The sequence below is a fragment of the Aythya fuligula genome, chromosome 2 (genome assembly GCF_009819795.1).
Source record: "Aythya fuligula isolate bAytFul2 chromosome 2, bAytFul2.pri, whole genome shotgun sequence".
Classification (NCBI taxonomy): domain Eukaryota; kingdom Metazoa; phylum Chordata; class Aves; order Anseriformes; family Anatidae; genus Aythya; species Aythya fuligula.
The window spans coordinates 67,921,103-67,937,735 of record NC_045560.1 but is presented as its reverse complement, the minus strand read 5'-3'; the positions used below and the strand labels follow the sequence as shown (position 1 = coordinate 67,937,735).

General features: G+C 41.3%; 1 protein-coding gene across 1 annotated transcript; it reads left to right on the top strand.

The window, feature by feature from the left end:
* Positions 1–1,851: 1,851 nt before the first annotated feature.
* SMIM13 (small integral membrane protein 13) lies at positions 1,852–15,338 on the top strand. The gene is made up of 2 exons (XM_032181609.1): positions 1,852–2,035; positions 11,654–15,338. Exons 1-2 carry the CDS (start codon positions 1,960–1,962, stop codon positions 11,845–11,847), a joined length of 270 nt encoding a protein of 89 aa, XP_032037500.1. The 5' UTR covers positions 1,852–1,959; the 3' UTR covers positions 11,848–15,338.
* Positions 15,339–16,633: the final 1,295 nt, after the last annotated feature.

The following is a 16,633-nucleotide window of genomic DNA, read 5'->3' as shown; positions in this document are numbered from 1 at the left end:
GCTAGATTGGACATTTCTCTCCTTTTGGTGGTTACTGTTCAACCTGGGAAGTCTTGTGGTTGAGAAGCTTTTCATGTCAAGTTTTTCCTTTCTATTTCTATAAGAGAATTAAATTTCTTGTAGTATAATTTGAGAGCACTTTAATTAACAGAAGATAGGTGATTTAGAACAGTTAGTATGAGCAACCAAAATATGGTATCTGGATTTTGAGCTAGTTCTTTTAAACTATCTAAGAGCATTTACCATTTCAAGATGCCTTAAATTCAAGCCTGAAGACCCATCAAATTTAAATTTAACATTCTGAAGAAACGCACACTTAAACAAATAAAATTAAGGATTTCCAAACTGAACATACGTTGATTAAAAGACCCTCTTCCTGTGCAGTGTAATATGAGAAATGTAGTTGCTTCCTGTTTTCATTTTTATTGTGTAATATACTGCTTTGGATGGTATCACTGTTATATGTATTTATCACTCCAAAATGACTTCATTCCAAAATAGTTTTCCAAGATAATTTTTTCTTCAGTAATGGTTGCTGATGTGTTTCGGGGATGCAAATTAATTAACTACTATTACTAAACCGGTTTGGAACTGTAGGATAATGTATATGAATTTTTTTAATAGACCCCAGATATGACAGCTACTTTACAGGAATGTGGCAGTTCCATACCCAGAGAACGTACTCTCTGTGAAAACTAAAAAAAAAATAGAGAAACACAGCACTGTAGCTAGGAGGGAACTTACTTATTTCTCAAAAGCTAATATAGTATCTGTTATTGCTCTGCTGTTTGTTTGCAATACAGAAGAAACCTTGCATCAGTATGCATGTAACAACTGCTTAGGTTAGTATTAGAGTGACATTTAAAGATGTGGAGGCATTAACAAAGTACAAAGTTATTGAGAAATATCAGAGAAGATGCTTAAAGTGGAATTAAACTTGCAAGACATGATGAGTGAGTTAGGCAGAGTATTCAACAGGGCTTGGAATGATAGGAGAATAGTCTAAAACAAGAAGATGGAACTCTGGTCTGATTTGGTGAAGTGACAGCAAATTTCAGAATGTGAATGGAAGATTGCAAGTGCAGGTAATTTTAGGTTACAGGTTTCCTGAAAGGAGGAGGTACATGACATACTCAACGAGCAGGAAAAGAAAGAACTTTAGCTTCACTTAGAAGGGGAGATTTTAAAATCAACCATGTAAGAAACACAAAGGATAAGTGGATTAGCCTTCGACATCTCCCTGCAATGGTGGCATCTTCATGGGCAGTCACAGCTCTGCTCTTGTGGATTTAAGCACACGTTTTCAGTAGTTTTAGGAACATCAGCCGGTGTCTCCCATGCTACAAGGGAAAAGTCACAACCTTTTCTTTTCCAGTGCTAAAGGTGAAAGTGCTAAAGTCTGCATCAGTGGGGCTGTATCGGTGAGGAGCGTAGCCTTTATCTCATGGTTCCTGGCAGTTATGATTTCCTCGGATTTCCCTTGCGAGAGCAGGGCAGCTGCAGTGTTATCACCACCGTGTCACCACAGGTCCCGTGGAATTTGCACCACCGCTGTAACGCGCGCATCAAACAGCGGGAAGCCAGCACAGCGATGATAAAGTGAAGAAAAACGACGGGCTCCCTCAGCGCAGAGGAAGAACTCCTCGGAGCTACTGAGGCGGCTGACCCTCCTCAGGCGGCCATTACAGGCGCTGGCGCAGCGACACCATCCCGCGGCGGGGACAGGCGGCGCGGCGCGGGGCGCGCTGGGACTTGTAGTCCGCGCCGCGCAGAGGCCTGCGCGTTCCTGCGGGAGCCGAACTCGGACTCCCGGTGAGCCCCGCGCGCCCCTCAGGGCCCGCCCCGCCTCGGCTCCGCGGAGCGGCGGGGGGCGACGCTGCCGCCGCCAGCTCGCTTGGGCCCCCCCCCGGCTCCGCCAGACCTGGGAGCTGCCCTCCGCGCGGGGGGCGAGCGGGCAGCATGTGGCAGAGCATCGGGCTGACCCTGCTGGTGATCGTGGCCACCCTGGCCTGCGTGCTGCTCTTCATGCTGTGCGGTGAGTGGCCGCGGGGCGCCTTGCCCGGCGGTGTGGGGCGGGGGGAGGAAGACCCCTCCCGGACCTGTGCTGAGTGAGGGGGCCGGGGTGTCGGGCTAGGGGGTCAAAAAGCCAGCCCCAACATGCGAGGTAAGCACCACCGAGCCCAGCTGTGGTGCAGACCTGTGAGATGTGAATCCACCCGGCGTTCGCTGCTCGAGGGGTTTATTTTTTTGAAAACCAAGGGGGGTGACCTGAAGGCTCAGCTGGCATCTAATACTTTTTCAAAAAGTTGTGCTCAAAACTGCATTGCGAAAAGAGGTAGTAATATCAAGGGGCTCGACAGTGAAATGGCAGGTGAAATCCAGTATTAACATCTATGGAATTACACCCCTAAGAACTGAGAGGTATATGCATACGTAAATCATGTGGAGAAGCTTAAGGGGTTCAAACTGAACTGTTACTATCCTGAACAGAGGATTAAATCAAGGCACTCAAATTTTCTAAAATACATTTAATTCATTGTAGAAACGACATAGACAAATCAAATGTTAAGACATTTAATATAAAATAGAAAATGCCACTATATTGCTACAAGGATCTATCACGTGCCTGTATCTCAGTGTATTTCCATTACCTTATTTATAGAGAAAAAGATCTCCCAGCTTATTTTTTTTTTTAAAGCATAGAACGGTGAGAGCTATGCAGTGATTTCTGCATAAAGAGATTCTAACTAGGTTAGAGCTGTCTAGCCTGGAAAACGGTTGAATGGTGGAAGGTGATATTTTATAAAACTGAGTAGAGTGAAAAAGGTGAACAGGGAATGGTTGTTCCATTTCCTTGTTACAGAGGAATTGGAGTATATAAAGGGAAATGATCAGGCTTTTTTAAAAAAAAAAAAAAAAAAAAAAGAGGAAGTATTCTTTTACACAAAGGGGAAAATGGTAAGCTCATGGAAGAATATTTTGGATTCTAAAACTTATCTTTCTTCTATGAACTTTAAATGGTCCATCAATGTATTTAAGCCCTAGTACTAATGTTAAAAGGTAAGGGAACATCTGAAATACAGATTATTGGGGGTAGGTGAGGCACCTTGTAAGCTTTCCCTGCTCGTTTGCTCTTTTCTCCTGTATCCCTTCTTGTCCATTGTCACAGACTGAATAGTGACACAAGTGAGTATCTGTTCTGAGATGGGTTTCTTGTCTTCAGTGGATATTGTCTGGCCATCTTCTGTCTTTTGGAGGTGCAGTGTATTTACTAGGCTTTCCATGCTGTCAGAGTACACGTGAGAGATCATTAATGCTGAAGGCTAAGAATAACTTTACACCATACTGTTCAAAATCAGAAACATTTTCTCTAGGTGTTTCTGCTTTTGTCTCTGTATGACAAATGGTGTGAAGTGCTGAGGGATCTCTTTAACTTTGCCTGGTAACTTCTCTTTAGTACTTCCTTGCTTAAAAATAGCAAAAGTAGTTAATAACTTTATTTTTAAATGGCTTATAAATACTTATCAGTTTGGACTTCTGTATTCTACACTAAGATTTAATGAACACTGTGCTTCATCTGTCCTCTGTATCTTGTTTTTAACAGTATCAGAGCTTATAAATTGATTGCTAAAATGTGCCTAGAAAAAAGGTAGTAAATGCAGGAAGCTGCTGTTTATATAGGGTGCAGGTGTAACTGTTACCCTGACAGAAATGGCTGCTAGGTAAAGTTTGGTATGATTTATATAGCATTGGTAATGGTATTTTCCCAGTTCTACACAGCATTTACTAATCAGTTAGTACGAGGATACTTCTAGTTCTTGTGCCAAGACTAGCAACTATTTCAGGAAAAGTGGTATCAAGACCACTATTAGGAGAAATGAGTATAAACTACCTCCAATCAAATTATTTGTGCCTGTGGTAGGCAGCATCTTATCAACTTTTGTACTGAGGGGGTCTCTATTTGTAAATAGAGAGCCTGTCAGTCTCCCAAGGAGATGAGTGCTGTATGTATACCAGGATACAAGTAAATGCTAGCCAATGAGGCACACAAGTTAATGGACAAACTTGAGACAAGGATGACGGGATATAAGCTTGAGTAAGCTTAAGCTGATAAGAATATTTTATAGCCATCTGATGAGAGGTATTTAACAGCCTCAGAAGAAGACTGCCAGGGTCAAAAGACTGATGAGCTGTTACTTGCATTTTGAGTGGCTTGTAAAAGGACTCATGGTGTGAATGCTTGCAGAGAACAATCTACTAAAATATCCAGGAGATGTCCTAGGATTGCCTGAATTTATGTTGCTCATCACAGATGTGATGGGCTAAGCGCTATGAAAGCCTCCTATAAGGTTAAATTTCCTTCCAGTTATTTTTTTTTCTGAAGTGAAAAGATAAAATTCAATGCACAAACTGTCAGAAGTTATTAGGACCAGTTCGTCAGCAATGTGAAAAGCAAATTATTATACCTGAATTTTGCATTTATGTCTATACAAATACACCGAGTTAGTGACCTGAGTTCTTTTTCTGTTTAATGCTTCCGTGGGAATATCGCCATGGGGGTCGACAAGCCCCATGGTTGGTGATGTGATAACATGGGATTCCTGACGATGAAGCCGTGAGGAATGTAAACAAGCTAGAAAGAACAAAGAAAAGTGAGTCACGAAACCCTTGCTGTCTCACACAGCCTGTTCTCCAACCGTTAAGACATGGAAGTGGCTAAATGTTTGCTGTTACGGGGCAAAGTTGTTAACTAATGAGTAGCTAGTGGGAAAGTACTGCTTGTAGAGTTAATGGTATAAGAAGGAAGCCTGTCCTCAATAAAAGTTACTGAAGTTATTGATCCCTAAAGAAACGCTGGTGTCTGTGTGGTCATTACGCCACACTTCTGGATGCTTGCAATTGCCGTTTCCAATCCTAATCTGGAATTGTTAGGAAGCACTGAAGGCTTGCAGCTAGTGAAATCTATTTGTAAAACTGAGCACATCTGACATAAAAACCATTGAGAGACTACAAACATGTCTAGTTTTCAATTGCTCTTCTAAAAGTGGATCTAAGGTAACTTCCTTCCACTTTATAGCCATCTTTCCAGAGTTCCTTTCTCTGCTTTCTCTCGTGATCTCATTGCTTTTGTGTGTTCCTTGTTGCTGGTAGGAATTTATGCACAGTGAAGGAGATAGATTGAGTTGAGACCTCATTTATAACACCTGAGTTTTTTAGTATTTATAAAACAAATATTTCTAAAAGGTATAAAAGGCAAGTAAACAGTGCTGGGTGCGCGGGGAGTCTATGCTCTACCAACACGCACACGCAAACATCAAACATTCTAAACATATAGAACATGGCTTTACATACTAAACTCGAGTATGCCTATACATACGTACAATCAGGAAAGATAACAAACAGTCCTTTAACTTCCGTGACTTAATAAACTCGAGTACACCTAAACATATCAGAAAAGGTAACAAATCAGAAAGAAATCAGAAAAGGTAACAAACAATCCTTTAAGTTTCTCAATTTTCCATTCATTTTCTTGATTACAAACAAGTCTCCATTTTCCATTCCTTTTGAACAATATGTCTCGCTTTAAGTTGTCAAGCAACTCGGTCTTCAGGCCTTATGTATCCCGTTCTTCCCAGATCGAAGTAAAGCATATCCATCTCCTTTTCAAGGCCAATGAGGCCTGGGTCAAAAGGCACGTTCAGGTCAACAGGGGGCGAAACAGCAAAGGCCTTCGATGGCTGTGGCAGCAGAGGGGCCCATGGCGTAGCAGTCGGATCAGTAAAGGAGCCCACAGCTCCCTCACTGTCTGGCAAACCACACGTTTCTGACTGTGGTCCCACACGGCTCTTTAAGGCCTCAGAGATTGCTCGCCAGGTGCCGAGGTTAGTCCCACTGCAACCTTGTCGTTTTTAGTTGCAGAGTCCCGCACCGTGACCCCACTTTGGTCCCATATTTCAGGATCATAAACCGTTCGATAGTTAATAAGGAGAATAAGCTGTAAGGTTACCAGGACAGTCTTTGTTCCTAAGGACCTATGATTCCCCATAATGTGCAGCTGCTTACCAGCAAGGGGCAGCTGTGTGCGAGGCTCCGCTTCTCTCAGCTCCAGCTTCTCTCCAGCTCCAGTGCGCCTATTTCCAGCAACTTTCTGTACGAGCTTCTCTGAGCAGTTTGCTGAGTTTGGCCCAACTTCATGAGGCAATCAGTGTGTCTGTTCCCGTCTTTGTCTCTGTTCCGCTAGCCTGTTCCTCTTCACTCTTTTTTCCTGTTTCTTTATTGATCATAACTTCATCACATCGCATTGCCTTCCTTTTTTATCTTGAGGGCAGGCTCCCCTCTTATACCCTTCTCCCCACAGCAGTTCTTTTCAAAACAACTTTTCATTGGCAAAACAACTTTGAATATAACAGCAACAGCAAATACCCAGAAACTTCCACGCCTTAACGGCTGGAGAACAAGAAACCCGAGAATTCACGAAGTCTCCTGAATCACCCTTCTTTGTTCCCTCTAAACTCTTCTATATCCCTGATGGCCTCATCCTTAAGAGTCTAATGTTATCTCAACCAGGGGGCTTTCCAACCCCCATGGCCACACTCCCAAATCTCCCCCTTCTTTATCAACCATTTTCTCGACACGAATTACCACTCCATATGTAACATAGGTAAGCAATACATGAGTTCAACTTGGCTGGTGTTCTATTCTCTGTGTATTTGTTTTATTTTGTTTTATTTTCCCAATGTACTAATGCACATAGTCCGATGAAGGTGCACAAGTGCCTTCAGGGGAACAGATAGGCTTGTTATTCTCATTCAGCTGGTGAGGCTGATGAGATGGGGTTTGAGACATAAACTTATAACAAAAGTCATGTAACTTTGATTGCTGAACCAAGTGTGTGTGGTTTGCTTCACAAGTCTGAATTCATTTGCAAATGGGAAAACATTTGAGCCTTAAATTCTGCCTGAATAACTCTTCTATAATGCTTTGTTTAAACAGTTTTGTAACTATCGTAAATGACATAATCTTGTGACATACTTCAAAAGATGAGGAAAGCCATGCCTGAGTAGGCTAGCAATAAAGAGAAAATACTTTTTCATTTGAAACTGAAATTTACAACTGTTAAAAATGGAAGACTGGAAAAGAGCAAGCTTCCTTGCATCAGTCAGCAAGTGATGTGGTGCGAAATAAGGAGCAGGCTTAGGGAGCGGCACAGACCCAAGCAGCGTGTCACTGACAGCAGACATCAGGAGACAGCAAAGGTGTTCTCTGGGGTAGTGTATTACATACCTCTTCAAAAGGCACAGCATTAAAGTGATTTGCCTGTGGTAGAACCTTGTTCTCCCAAATCTCAGTTTAGCCTCTAGAGCTGTGTGTCTCCCCCACCTCTCCCCCCCCCCCCCATCTGTAGCTGTTAAGATTTTCTCTGGTGGGCACTTCAGTGTTTGAATACAAGCAAGTAACTCTTGCACTGTTACCGCATCATCTTCCTTCCTTTCTTGGACCAATGTGTGTTTTGCATAAGAAAATTCAGGTTATTTTACACCAGCATTCCACATTATCCCTCTTTTGGCTTTTTATGCTTATCTTTGTGATTCAAATGGAAGAGGAAAATATGTTCCAGTAAATAAAATCCTCCCCCTCTTTATGTTTACACGCTAACATAAGGTGAATGAAAGTTATGGACCTGAGACTTGTGCCCATGAGCAAGTGAGGGTGAGTAATATAGGATCAGATTGCTTTGCTTCTTTCCCCTTTACAAAGAACTAGGAGTCAGTATGGGAGGTAACAGAAAAGGTAGCTTTATTGAAACTTGGTCAAATTAAAGTTGTCATGACAGCTTTATTGCAAAGATGATACATGCTTTTGAGTCAGTAAATGAGCCTTGAGTCACGGTCCCGTCTTTGCAAACACGTTGCCTCACGATTTGTAGGAGGGGTGACATACTGATGGCACGATGCCAAGCGTGGCTTAAATGTCTCTGGCTGGCACGTAGCTGTGGCGTTTTAAGTGGCTCCCAGCTTACAATTCTGTGGAGGTTGGAAGCTGCTACTTGGCCTAAATGCAGAATAATGGTTGCAGCAGACTTTCCAGGCTCTCTGGATTTGGGTATCTGCTTTACAGAGAGCTGGAGCCCCTGCTGTGTGTTGCAGTGGTGTATGTACTTGCCCTAGCTCACTTCTTGGAGAGCAGCTTCTTTCACCGGTTAGGGTAAAATATTACATGTTGGTGTGGCATGTCATCCCTGCTAGTTGGCTGAAGATGTATTGTGCCAGGGCTGTTTTACTGTCACAGATTCAACTAAGCTGAGAACGACTCAAAAAGTCAAATCAAATGGCTAAAGAAGACAAGACTGATTCCAATCAAATATCTTGTGTGTGGAGGTGAACCAGTAGGACTTCTTTCAGTGGCCTGAACAGACTGGAAACTTCTTAGATGCAAACTGGTGGTGCCTGCTACCTGCCTGGCATCAGCTCTATAGCAGAATAGTGGCAAAGCTGAGATGCATAATAGGAGAGTGGCCTTTCTGTCCATTCTAGTTTAAGAAATAAAAAAATACACTAAATGCACTCTGTAGTTGACATTTAAAAAGTGTGGGGTTACAATTTTGCAGTGTTCTTAAGAGGCTGAAAAATTGATAAAAGATACTTTCAAATGAGATGGCAATGCAACTTGGTACTTTGAATCTGCCTCCAGGCTTCGTCTTTTTTTTTGTTTGTTTTGTTTTTGTTGTTGTTTAATGGTGTATTTACTCAATACCATTGCTGGAGAGAGTCTCTTTTGCCCTGAGCAACTTGCTTCAATTCTTTACTAGTCTGGTTATTTCTGAGAAGTTTTATTGGAGTGTTTGGTAACTGCGAGGCGACAGGGAGTCTCAGCTGAAGAGGCATCTTTAACTGGATTCAGATGAGCGGGTGTGTTTGGGGGATGCTGTAAAAAAAACAACTTTCCATCCAAGTTGGCACTGTGATGAGAACAAGTATAAGAAAGGAATCCTTCTACCTTGATTACCTTATACCATGGAGTCTGTGGTATAGTTCGGCAGATCTGGGGAGTCTTTCATGTGGAGCCAGCAGGGATGCATGTGGGGAGGGACGTGCCTGCAGGGGAGCACTGTACCAGGAGGAAAATCAGAGAAGAAGACCAGGAGGCAGCAATGGATGGTGATGTGGCAGAGACAGGGTGAACCTGAACTTATTTTTACAACTCTTGAGCCTGGTTGTCCCTCCCACTATCAGTGGGTAAGCCTCTTGTAATTCTGTTTTCAGTGTACTGCATCCTGGCTCGCATCTGCCTGGTCCTGCTGGTCAGGTTGGTTGTAATGGCCTTCAGTGTTTGCTTTTGTCCAGGTTGTAATTCTGTGTAAGTGGCCAGTTTGCACTGATAAGGGAAGAATATGAAGCTCTTTACCCAGCCAAAGTTAAATACCTCACTTACTGGCCTGTTTGTTTATATCAAATATACCCCGGTGCTTCTGTCAAGTGTCCTACAACTTTATTTGGGGGGAGGCCCTGAATATTTTGGCTTTTTCTTCCTTGGGGTGTTCTCTGGAAGTAGCGTATGTATCTGACATGAATTCACTTGAAGGCATTTTAGGGAGGACCTTTTGAAAAAGGCAAGTTGTGGCTGAGAGCTTCATGCACCCCCCAATCTCCTTAAGTGAATGTGATAAAACACTCTGCATGCTTTTCATGCACTTCTCGGTTCAGTCTCACAAATTTCATCTCTCAGCAAACTGTGGAGTTGAAGACACTTATAACAGTTTGTAATATTCTGCTCAGGTCTCACTTTCACCTTTCCTGTATGCATTGGGAACGCTTTTTCTTTCCCATGCAGACTGGAAGTGAGCGTGCCTTTGGAGATTTGATTACTTTTTTTAATGAGTTTTAGAGCTGTGAGAAAAATGGATCGATTTATGGTCTTCGAAGTTGACAAAACATTGTAGATCCCAAAGACCTTAAATACCACTCAATGGGAACAATTTTCAAAAGTAGAGGTAATTTTTACCTCTAGCTATGCAAAAACACAATAAACGAGCCATTTTCATTTTTCTTTTCTAGATACAGGGGTTTTAAAGTATTTGTGAATAAATTGAATCTGATGTCACGCAAATCATTTAAAGTTTCAGATGTTAATGGAAGAGGAAATACTTGGAGTAGGCCTTGGGAATTAAGTTGGATCTTAAAAGGTTGTCATGCCTTCCTCTAGCTGACCCTGGTAGCAGAGAAGTTCTAGGAATTAGAAGTCTACAGGATGAGAAGAGTATTCTAGGGCAGAGGGGAAGGGTGGGGTCTTGCTTTGTCCTAAGTGATGGCTTTCACCTTGTCCTGACTCCAGTGACAAAAGAGGGAGAAAAATAAAGGTGCTGTGGTTACACAAGTGCCACCTGTTAGTGTTTCACCTTGCTTTATATACCCATTGCCCAGCCTCAGAAATCCATTTCTGCTGACAGCTCTGTTGCTGGGGGGACAGCTTTCCCTAGTTGTGCAAAATAGGGCTGCTAATATTTGCAGGTGTCAGCAGTACAGGCTTGAATGGCAAAACCTTCAGATTGAGAAAAGGACTGTTAATTTATAGCTCTGACTGAGATAAATGGTTTTGATATTGCAGCTTGTATTATAGCATATGCCTTTGGATCACAGCTCCAATTTTATCCTGCTTATCTGTGAAATACGCAGCTAAGTGACACTTTTAAGCTATAGATAATGAAACTTGACTGGCCAGCTAAAGGGAATGGGATAACTAGTTCTCAGCTTGGTACAGCTCCAGCCTTTCTTTATCAAAGTGCTTAGATAAATGAGAATTTTATAAAGAATGTTCTGGGTTAGGTTTAGATAAAAATACATCTGCTTTTGTAAGTGTTGTCTATCTGTTCTGGAAATGCTGACTTAAGAGCAAGGAGGTGGTGGATCTTAAATATTTTTAGAGATTCTAGAAATGTGACTCTCTCAGCTGTAAAACTCACTTGTGTGGTTTTGAGACCAAGAACATTCCTGCATTGGGGTGGAACTAAATGTTATACAAATTTACCTGATAATTTTACTTTAATGGGACTTTGGTGTGGTGAGAAAACACTGAATTTGGAGGATGTTGCCTTTTAGTGAATTATGATAAGGAAGTTATGTATTTAATGTAAAACATGGCATTAATTTAAAAATCTCCAAGTGTGTCTAATGTAATGCAGCTTTTAGAAGGTGGTTTGTCCTGAGTGTGATGTGTTTGCTGAGGGAGCATAGGAACCCCACTGCTACCTTTTTACAGTGCCTATGTATTGAATTCTGTGGCCTTGCTTTAGGTGTAACCACAGAAGTTCCTTTTCTTCTGCCAGCTAAGGTCCATGCCTTTGCACAGGTGTAATCGCCTGCTTATTGTTTGCTGTGGCACTGCAATTAAGAATATGTTCAGGTTCTTGCCTGGAGCTTAGAATATTTGCTTCTGGATGAGGGCAAACTTGATCAAGCTGAATAGTTGCCTACAGGACTGTGAAAAGGGGTGGGTGGGTGTGCAGGGGGAGGGAGGGATGCTGGGGTTAAGAGTAATCAAGGTGGCACTTGATTATTTTTTTTCTCCCTTTTCTGCTGTGCTTTGCCTGAGAGCTGCCTATCGATCGATGTGTGTGAATTAACTAAGTGGTACCTTTTTTCTTTGTCTCCTGCAGGCTGGTATGTGGTCTGGCAATTGTTTTTGTCTAAGTTCAAATTCCTGAGAGAATTGATAGGTGATACAGGGTCCCAGCAGGGGGACAACGAGCCTGCAGAGACAGAAGCTGAACAAGAGACTCCACCCTCACCACAGAGAAGTAGACAGAAATCTGCTCGACAACGAAGGGCACCTGCAGAAGAAACAACTTAAAATACTACATTGAACTTCTGGCTAATGGTTAAGCACCTCTGCACTGTGTTGTTCAATGGCTTGACCTTACTGAAAAACTGACCCAAGAGGTAATATTAATACTTGTGGACCTTTGCTTCGGAACTGTCAATACTTGCTACTTCAGTAAAGGTTCAGGGAGGGCTTCGGCAGCAAGTCATAGAGTACTGTAAGAAACGAGGGGTGGAGAGCATTTTTCTCCATCAGAAAAATGCTGAGCTGCTGTAGCTCCTGTCCCTGTGCACAGATGAAAAACAGGTCCAGGACCATAGGCTTAGCCTTTGCATTTGTCTGAACATAATAAATGTTTCAGAGTTGACATGGTTTCTAAATTATTTTTTTTTCTTTACAGCACTGCAACTACATGTAGTGAAATTGAGTTTTATTTCTTTAGCTATATATGAATATATATTTTTTTCAACCTTGAGAATGCATGTGAACTTGAAAAACAGTTGGAAGAATATCCTGCTTTAGAAAGTATTCTAAAGTGAAACTTTGTTATTTTCTTATCTCTATGTAAGTATAAATGAATTATGAAAAACCAACATTAGATGAACATGGGAAGTTTTAATTGTTTCCTTAAAATAAGGCAGAAACTGAATCTGGTCATAAGATTTGTTTTCTTGCTTTTGGCATAAGAATGGTTACAGGTAGAACAATCATGATAGATTTCTGTATGTTCTTCCTGAACCTCTTACTCCAAGTCCAATTTATGTTAGAGAGGGGAAGATGCCTAGGTTATGTACCTACGGTTTAGTAATCTGAAGTGTCATCTTTGGCTCTTGAATACTAAGTACTTTTCTAGCTCACCTTGAACACTCTTACATCAGGTATTTGGTACCAGACCTAACTTTTTCTCTGGAACCAGTGAAGGCATTCTGACCAGTTTGGTAGACATCACTCTAACACTTTGATAGTGTTACAGCAATGAATTTAATGAATTTGGTACCTCATGTTTGGTGGGAAACTTGCTGATCTTTACCAGTAATGAGCTCCTGGTTTTTGAGAATGAGTTATGCAGCTATTCTGACACTGCAGTTCTGAATTAAGAGCTCCAGTTCTGTTTATCTAGCCAATCTGAAGATTGATGCGTGAGATCTTTGGGAAAAAGAGGACCATGCATGTTCCACCTCCGTGTGCATGGCAGGGGGAGCAATCAAAAGTCTATTTCATGAACAGCCTCAGTTTTCTCTCAGAACCTAGATACGCGGTATTGTTTGGATCACTGTTCATTGTATTAAGACAAACAAAAACAATAACAACAAAAACTGTTAAACAGGACTACAAAATTGATCTTGTACTTGCAGCTGTTAATGAAGTTTAAACCTGTAACTTCCAAACTTGTGGTTTTGGTTCACTTATGCAGCTAAAAGCAGCAATGTTTAGGTTTTTCATTAAGTAGACCTACTTCTGGGAAAAGAGCACTTCTTTGGTGCCTTTGTTTTAATTTGTCATCTGTGAATACTGTTTAAAAGTTACTGAGAGTATTCACCTTATAAATGACTTGGATGCTTGAGCATTAAGATATGTAAGAGCCTGGACCTTCCTTTGGAACCTGAAAGTCATTGTTTTAGTTACTAGCATGTATGTATAAGCATGCTTTGTATCACAGGGCTGCACTTCAAAGCATGACTAGACAGTGCGCATATCGTTGAAACACATGCACAAATATAGTAAGTCTCCTTCCTCTATCCTGACTGCTGACCAGGAATTCCTAATAATATTTTCTTCGCTAGTAAAATTTCCGTTTACTCAAACTGAGCAAAAGCAATCAGGTTCTTTTCCTTGCTGCTTTCAGTTGATTTTATTGCACAACTTAATGTCACAATATTCTTGTGTCTGTATGTCTTTTTCACATGATGAGACTTTCAGCTCAGCAGTACTAGCCAAATCCTGGAGCAGTTTTCTGAAGAAAAATGTTTAGCATCTCTGTCTTGGAGCTTTGCTAATATGGGCTTACAAATAGATATTTTTTTTTGGTCCTGATGTAGAATATTGACACTCCACTGCACTTTACTTTTGCCTAGACCTAAATCCACTGAAGATGGCAAAATGCTTACGCTTGTAATATCTCCATCTGAGATAAGGAACAGTTAACTCAGTCTCTGCTTCTGGTAGCTGTGAAGAAATGCAAAGTTATAATGATATTTGTAGCTATCCAGAGTAGTTCTAAAGGTGCAAGAATCAAGACTCCGGAGCAAGTTAATGAAGGAAGACCCATGCAGGCTTGAATGCTGACACAGATTAAATATGCAATTAGATGGTAGTTTAAAGCTAATAGGTGTAGAATCTCTGGGTAGTTCATCTGCTCTAGCCAAACGGTTCCCTTATTTGCATATTGTAAGTGTACAGTTCTCTCCCCCAAATTATTTTCAGTCTCTTTTAAACAGCTGATGCTATTTTTTTTAAAGTTGCTGTGACATAGCTGCCAATAACACTATTTGCTTAATGTATAACATTTGTGATCTTACTAGTAGCAGGTCAGAGGCTTATATTACGAGGTTAGGAAGAATTTTATAATACTGGTATCTTCAGTCAATATATAGTTTTTCCTGAGAGTCTGTAGTAAAATCTCTGTGCAGGGCACTTCATGTAAACCTGTAAAAATGAAGCTGTGTGTGTGCAAGCATACTCATGCTAAGACCTGGGTTGTGATTGCTGGCAGTCCAATATACTCATGTCTTTGAATATTTTTACCAGTGTACTTCTGAACTGTTACTGGTGGATAAGCACTTAACTTTGAAATGACCTATTCAAGTCTGAAACCTTATGAAGACAATATGTTATGTGGTTGGTCTTGTTTTGTTTGGTAGGATCTATTTTCGAAACTGTTCATTGCCTTATTGTTGCAGCCATTCTATTGAATGTACTTTGGGTTGGTTATTTTAAATGTATTCATATCACTTCTGTTGCAGGGCCTGTGTAACTTTTGAATAAGCAGTGATTACTTGCATTGTATAATTAGTTAAGTGAAAACAGTTGCTGCCGGGAAAGCTGGAACAAATATAGTACAGAGCGGTGAAAGAATATAGAAAACCTATTGTTAAAATACCAGAGTATAGACAATTGTTGCTGAATTGCATAATTCAGACCTGTTAAGGAGCCACTAAGGTTGTTATTGTGGTGGTCCATCTAATGTTTGCCCGTAAGGTTAATTCTATGCAGTTCGTCCACTGAGCACTGCTGCTGTAGCTGTTTGCAGTAAATGCCATATACCGTGCTGCAACTCTTGAGCAACTTGCTGCTTAACATCAGGTTTTACACTGAACTAGACCTGTGTATGTAATTCTGTCTTGTGTGGAAATGACCAGCATAAAAAAAAAAAAAAGTGTTTAATGTGGTCATTTGCTTATTCAGTGTTAAGATACTGTACCTAAAGCTTCTGTGGTTGTCTGTTTTCATCTGTTTAGCTGTTGTTTTAGCTGACTGCACACGTAAAAAATAAAATAACCAGACTTGTTACAAATACTTGATCTGAGTGTGTTTCTGTCTCTCTTTGGAATGGGATTTTTTTCTTTAGAATAAGACTTCATATGAGTGTACAACAGTACAAAAGAGGACTTCTCAAAAGTCAGATTCTAGCTGGCGTAGTACCTACAGATGATTTCATCCTAAAAGCCAGGTTAGTACATGTCTTTTAGGTCAATTGTTATTACAGATGATTTTTCTGCATTGCTCTTGAAAGCTGTCATTTGGTTTTAGCAATTAAATAAAACAACTCTTTCCTTTGTTCTTGGTATTTGTAAGATTGGTTACTGATTTAAAGTAGGAAGTTCTAATAGTTTGGAATTGAGGATGTTGTACAGGAGAAGAAAATGTGTGTGTGCTTTCTCCCTGATTGCTTCTGTTAAGTAAAATGCATGTGTTGAGTCCTGAGTGTTTGTTGCCCTAAAATCCCTTTAATATTGAGAGAATGAGATGGTCTGCTGTTGTCCTACTGTTCTCATTTGCAGAAAGGGGCTACTAACGAAGTACGCTAAAAAGCTATGGCATTAGGTAACTTGAGCACTTGAGGGTTTTTTGACTTCAAAAAGTCTGAGTTGTAGATAGAGGTGTGTTTGGGAAGGGGGGTTAGACATAGGTGGGAGTGATGTGTGATTGGTTACAAGTATCAGATGCTCATAAAGCACCTGCTTGCTGTTCTGCTTGGTGCTGACCACAAGGAAACACATCACCGTCTGCTCCAGGAAGATGACGAAAGCTGCTGCTGTGTAACTCTGCTCTGCCCCGAGCTCCCTAGCAGGCCATCATACATCATAGCCAGCAGTGCTCCTTCCACACGGGTACTCGTGTGCGGTCCTTGAGGTTCTTGTGGCCTTTATCCAACACAAGGAGATCAGGTAGCCTTTGTAAAACAAGCTGGGTTTCATCTTGCCTTGGTTATACCTATGTGAAGACTTACCTAGGATTTTAGACTGTGAGTTGGTCGTGTAAGGATGCTGGGTTTCATATCCAAACTTAAAGACATGTGTATTGCTGTACTCTTCATGTAGACCATAAATCTGTGTGTTTTGAGCATCTGTACTGTACGTGTACACTGTTTGTGATGTACTTCCATCTAGTGTGGCTTGGGTGCTTTGCCACCAGGACTCTGCCAATGCCCCTGAACTTGGAAGGGTGAGAAGATGTGTCCTGTATTAGGGGCTGTGGCCTGGTAACTATTTAGCTGCAAATCCTTCCCAGCTGGGGCTGTGTGTGTGCAGTACGATGCAGGCAGCTGATTGTTGTTCCCTCCATTAAAACTTCCAGCCTTCTATGCAGAAATCTG

Bases quoted from the DNA above. Each gene is read 5' to 3' on its own strand.
- SMIM13 (XM_032181609.1), top strand. From the start codon at position 1,960: ATGTGGCAGAGCATCGGGCTGACCCTGCTGGTGATCGTGGCCACCCTG. The intron at 2,036-11,653 runs GTGAGTGGCCGC...TGTCTCCTGCAG, and splicing joins GCTGCTCTTCATGCTGTGCG to GCTGGTATGTGGTCTGGCAA.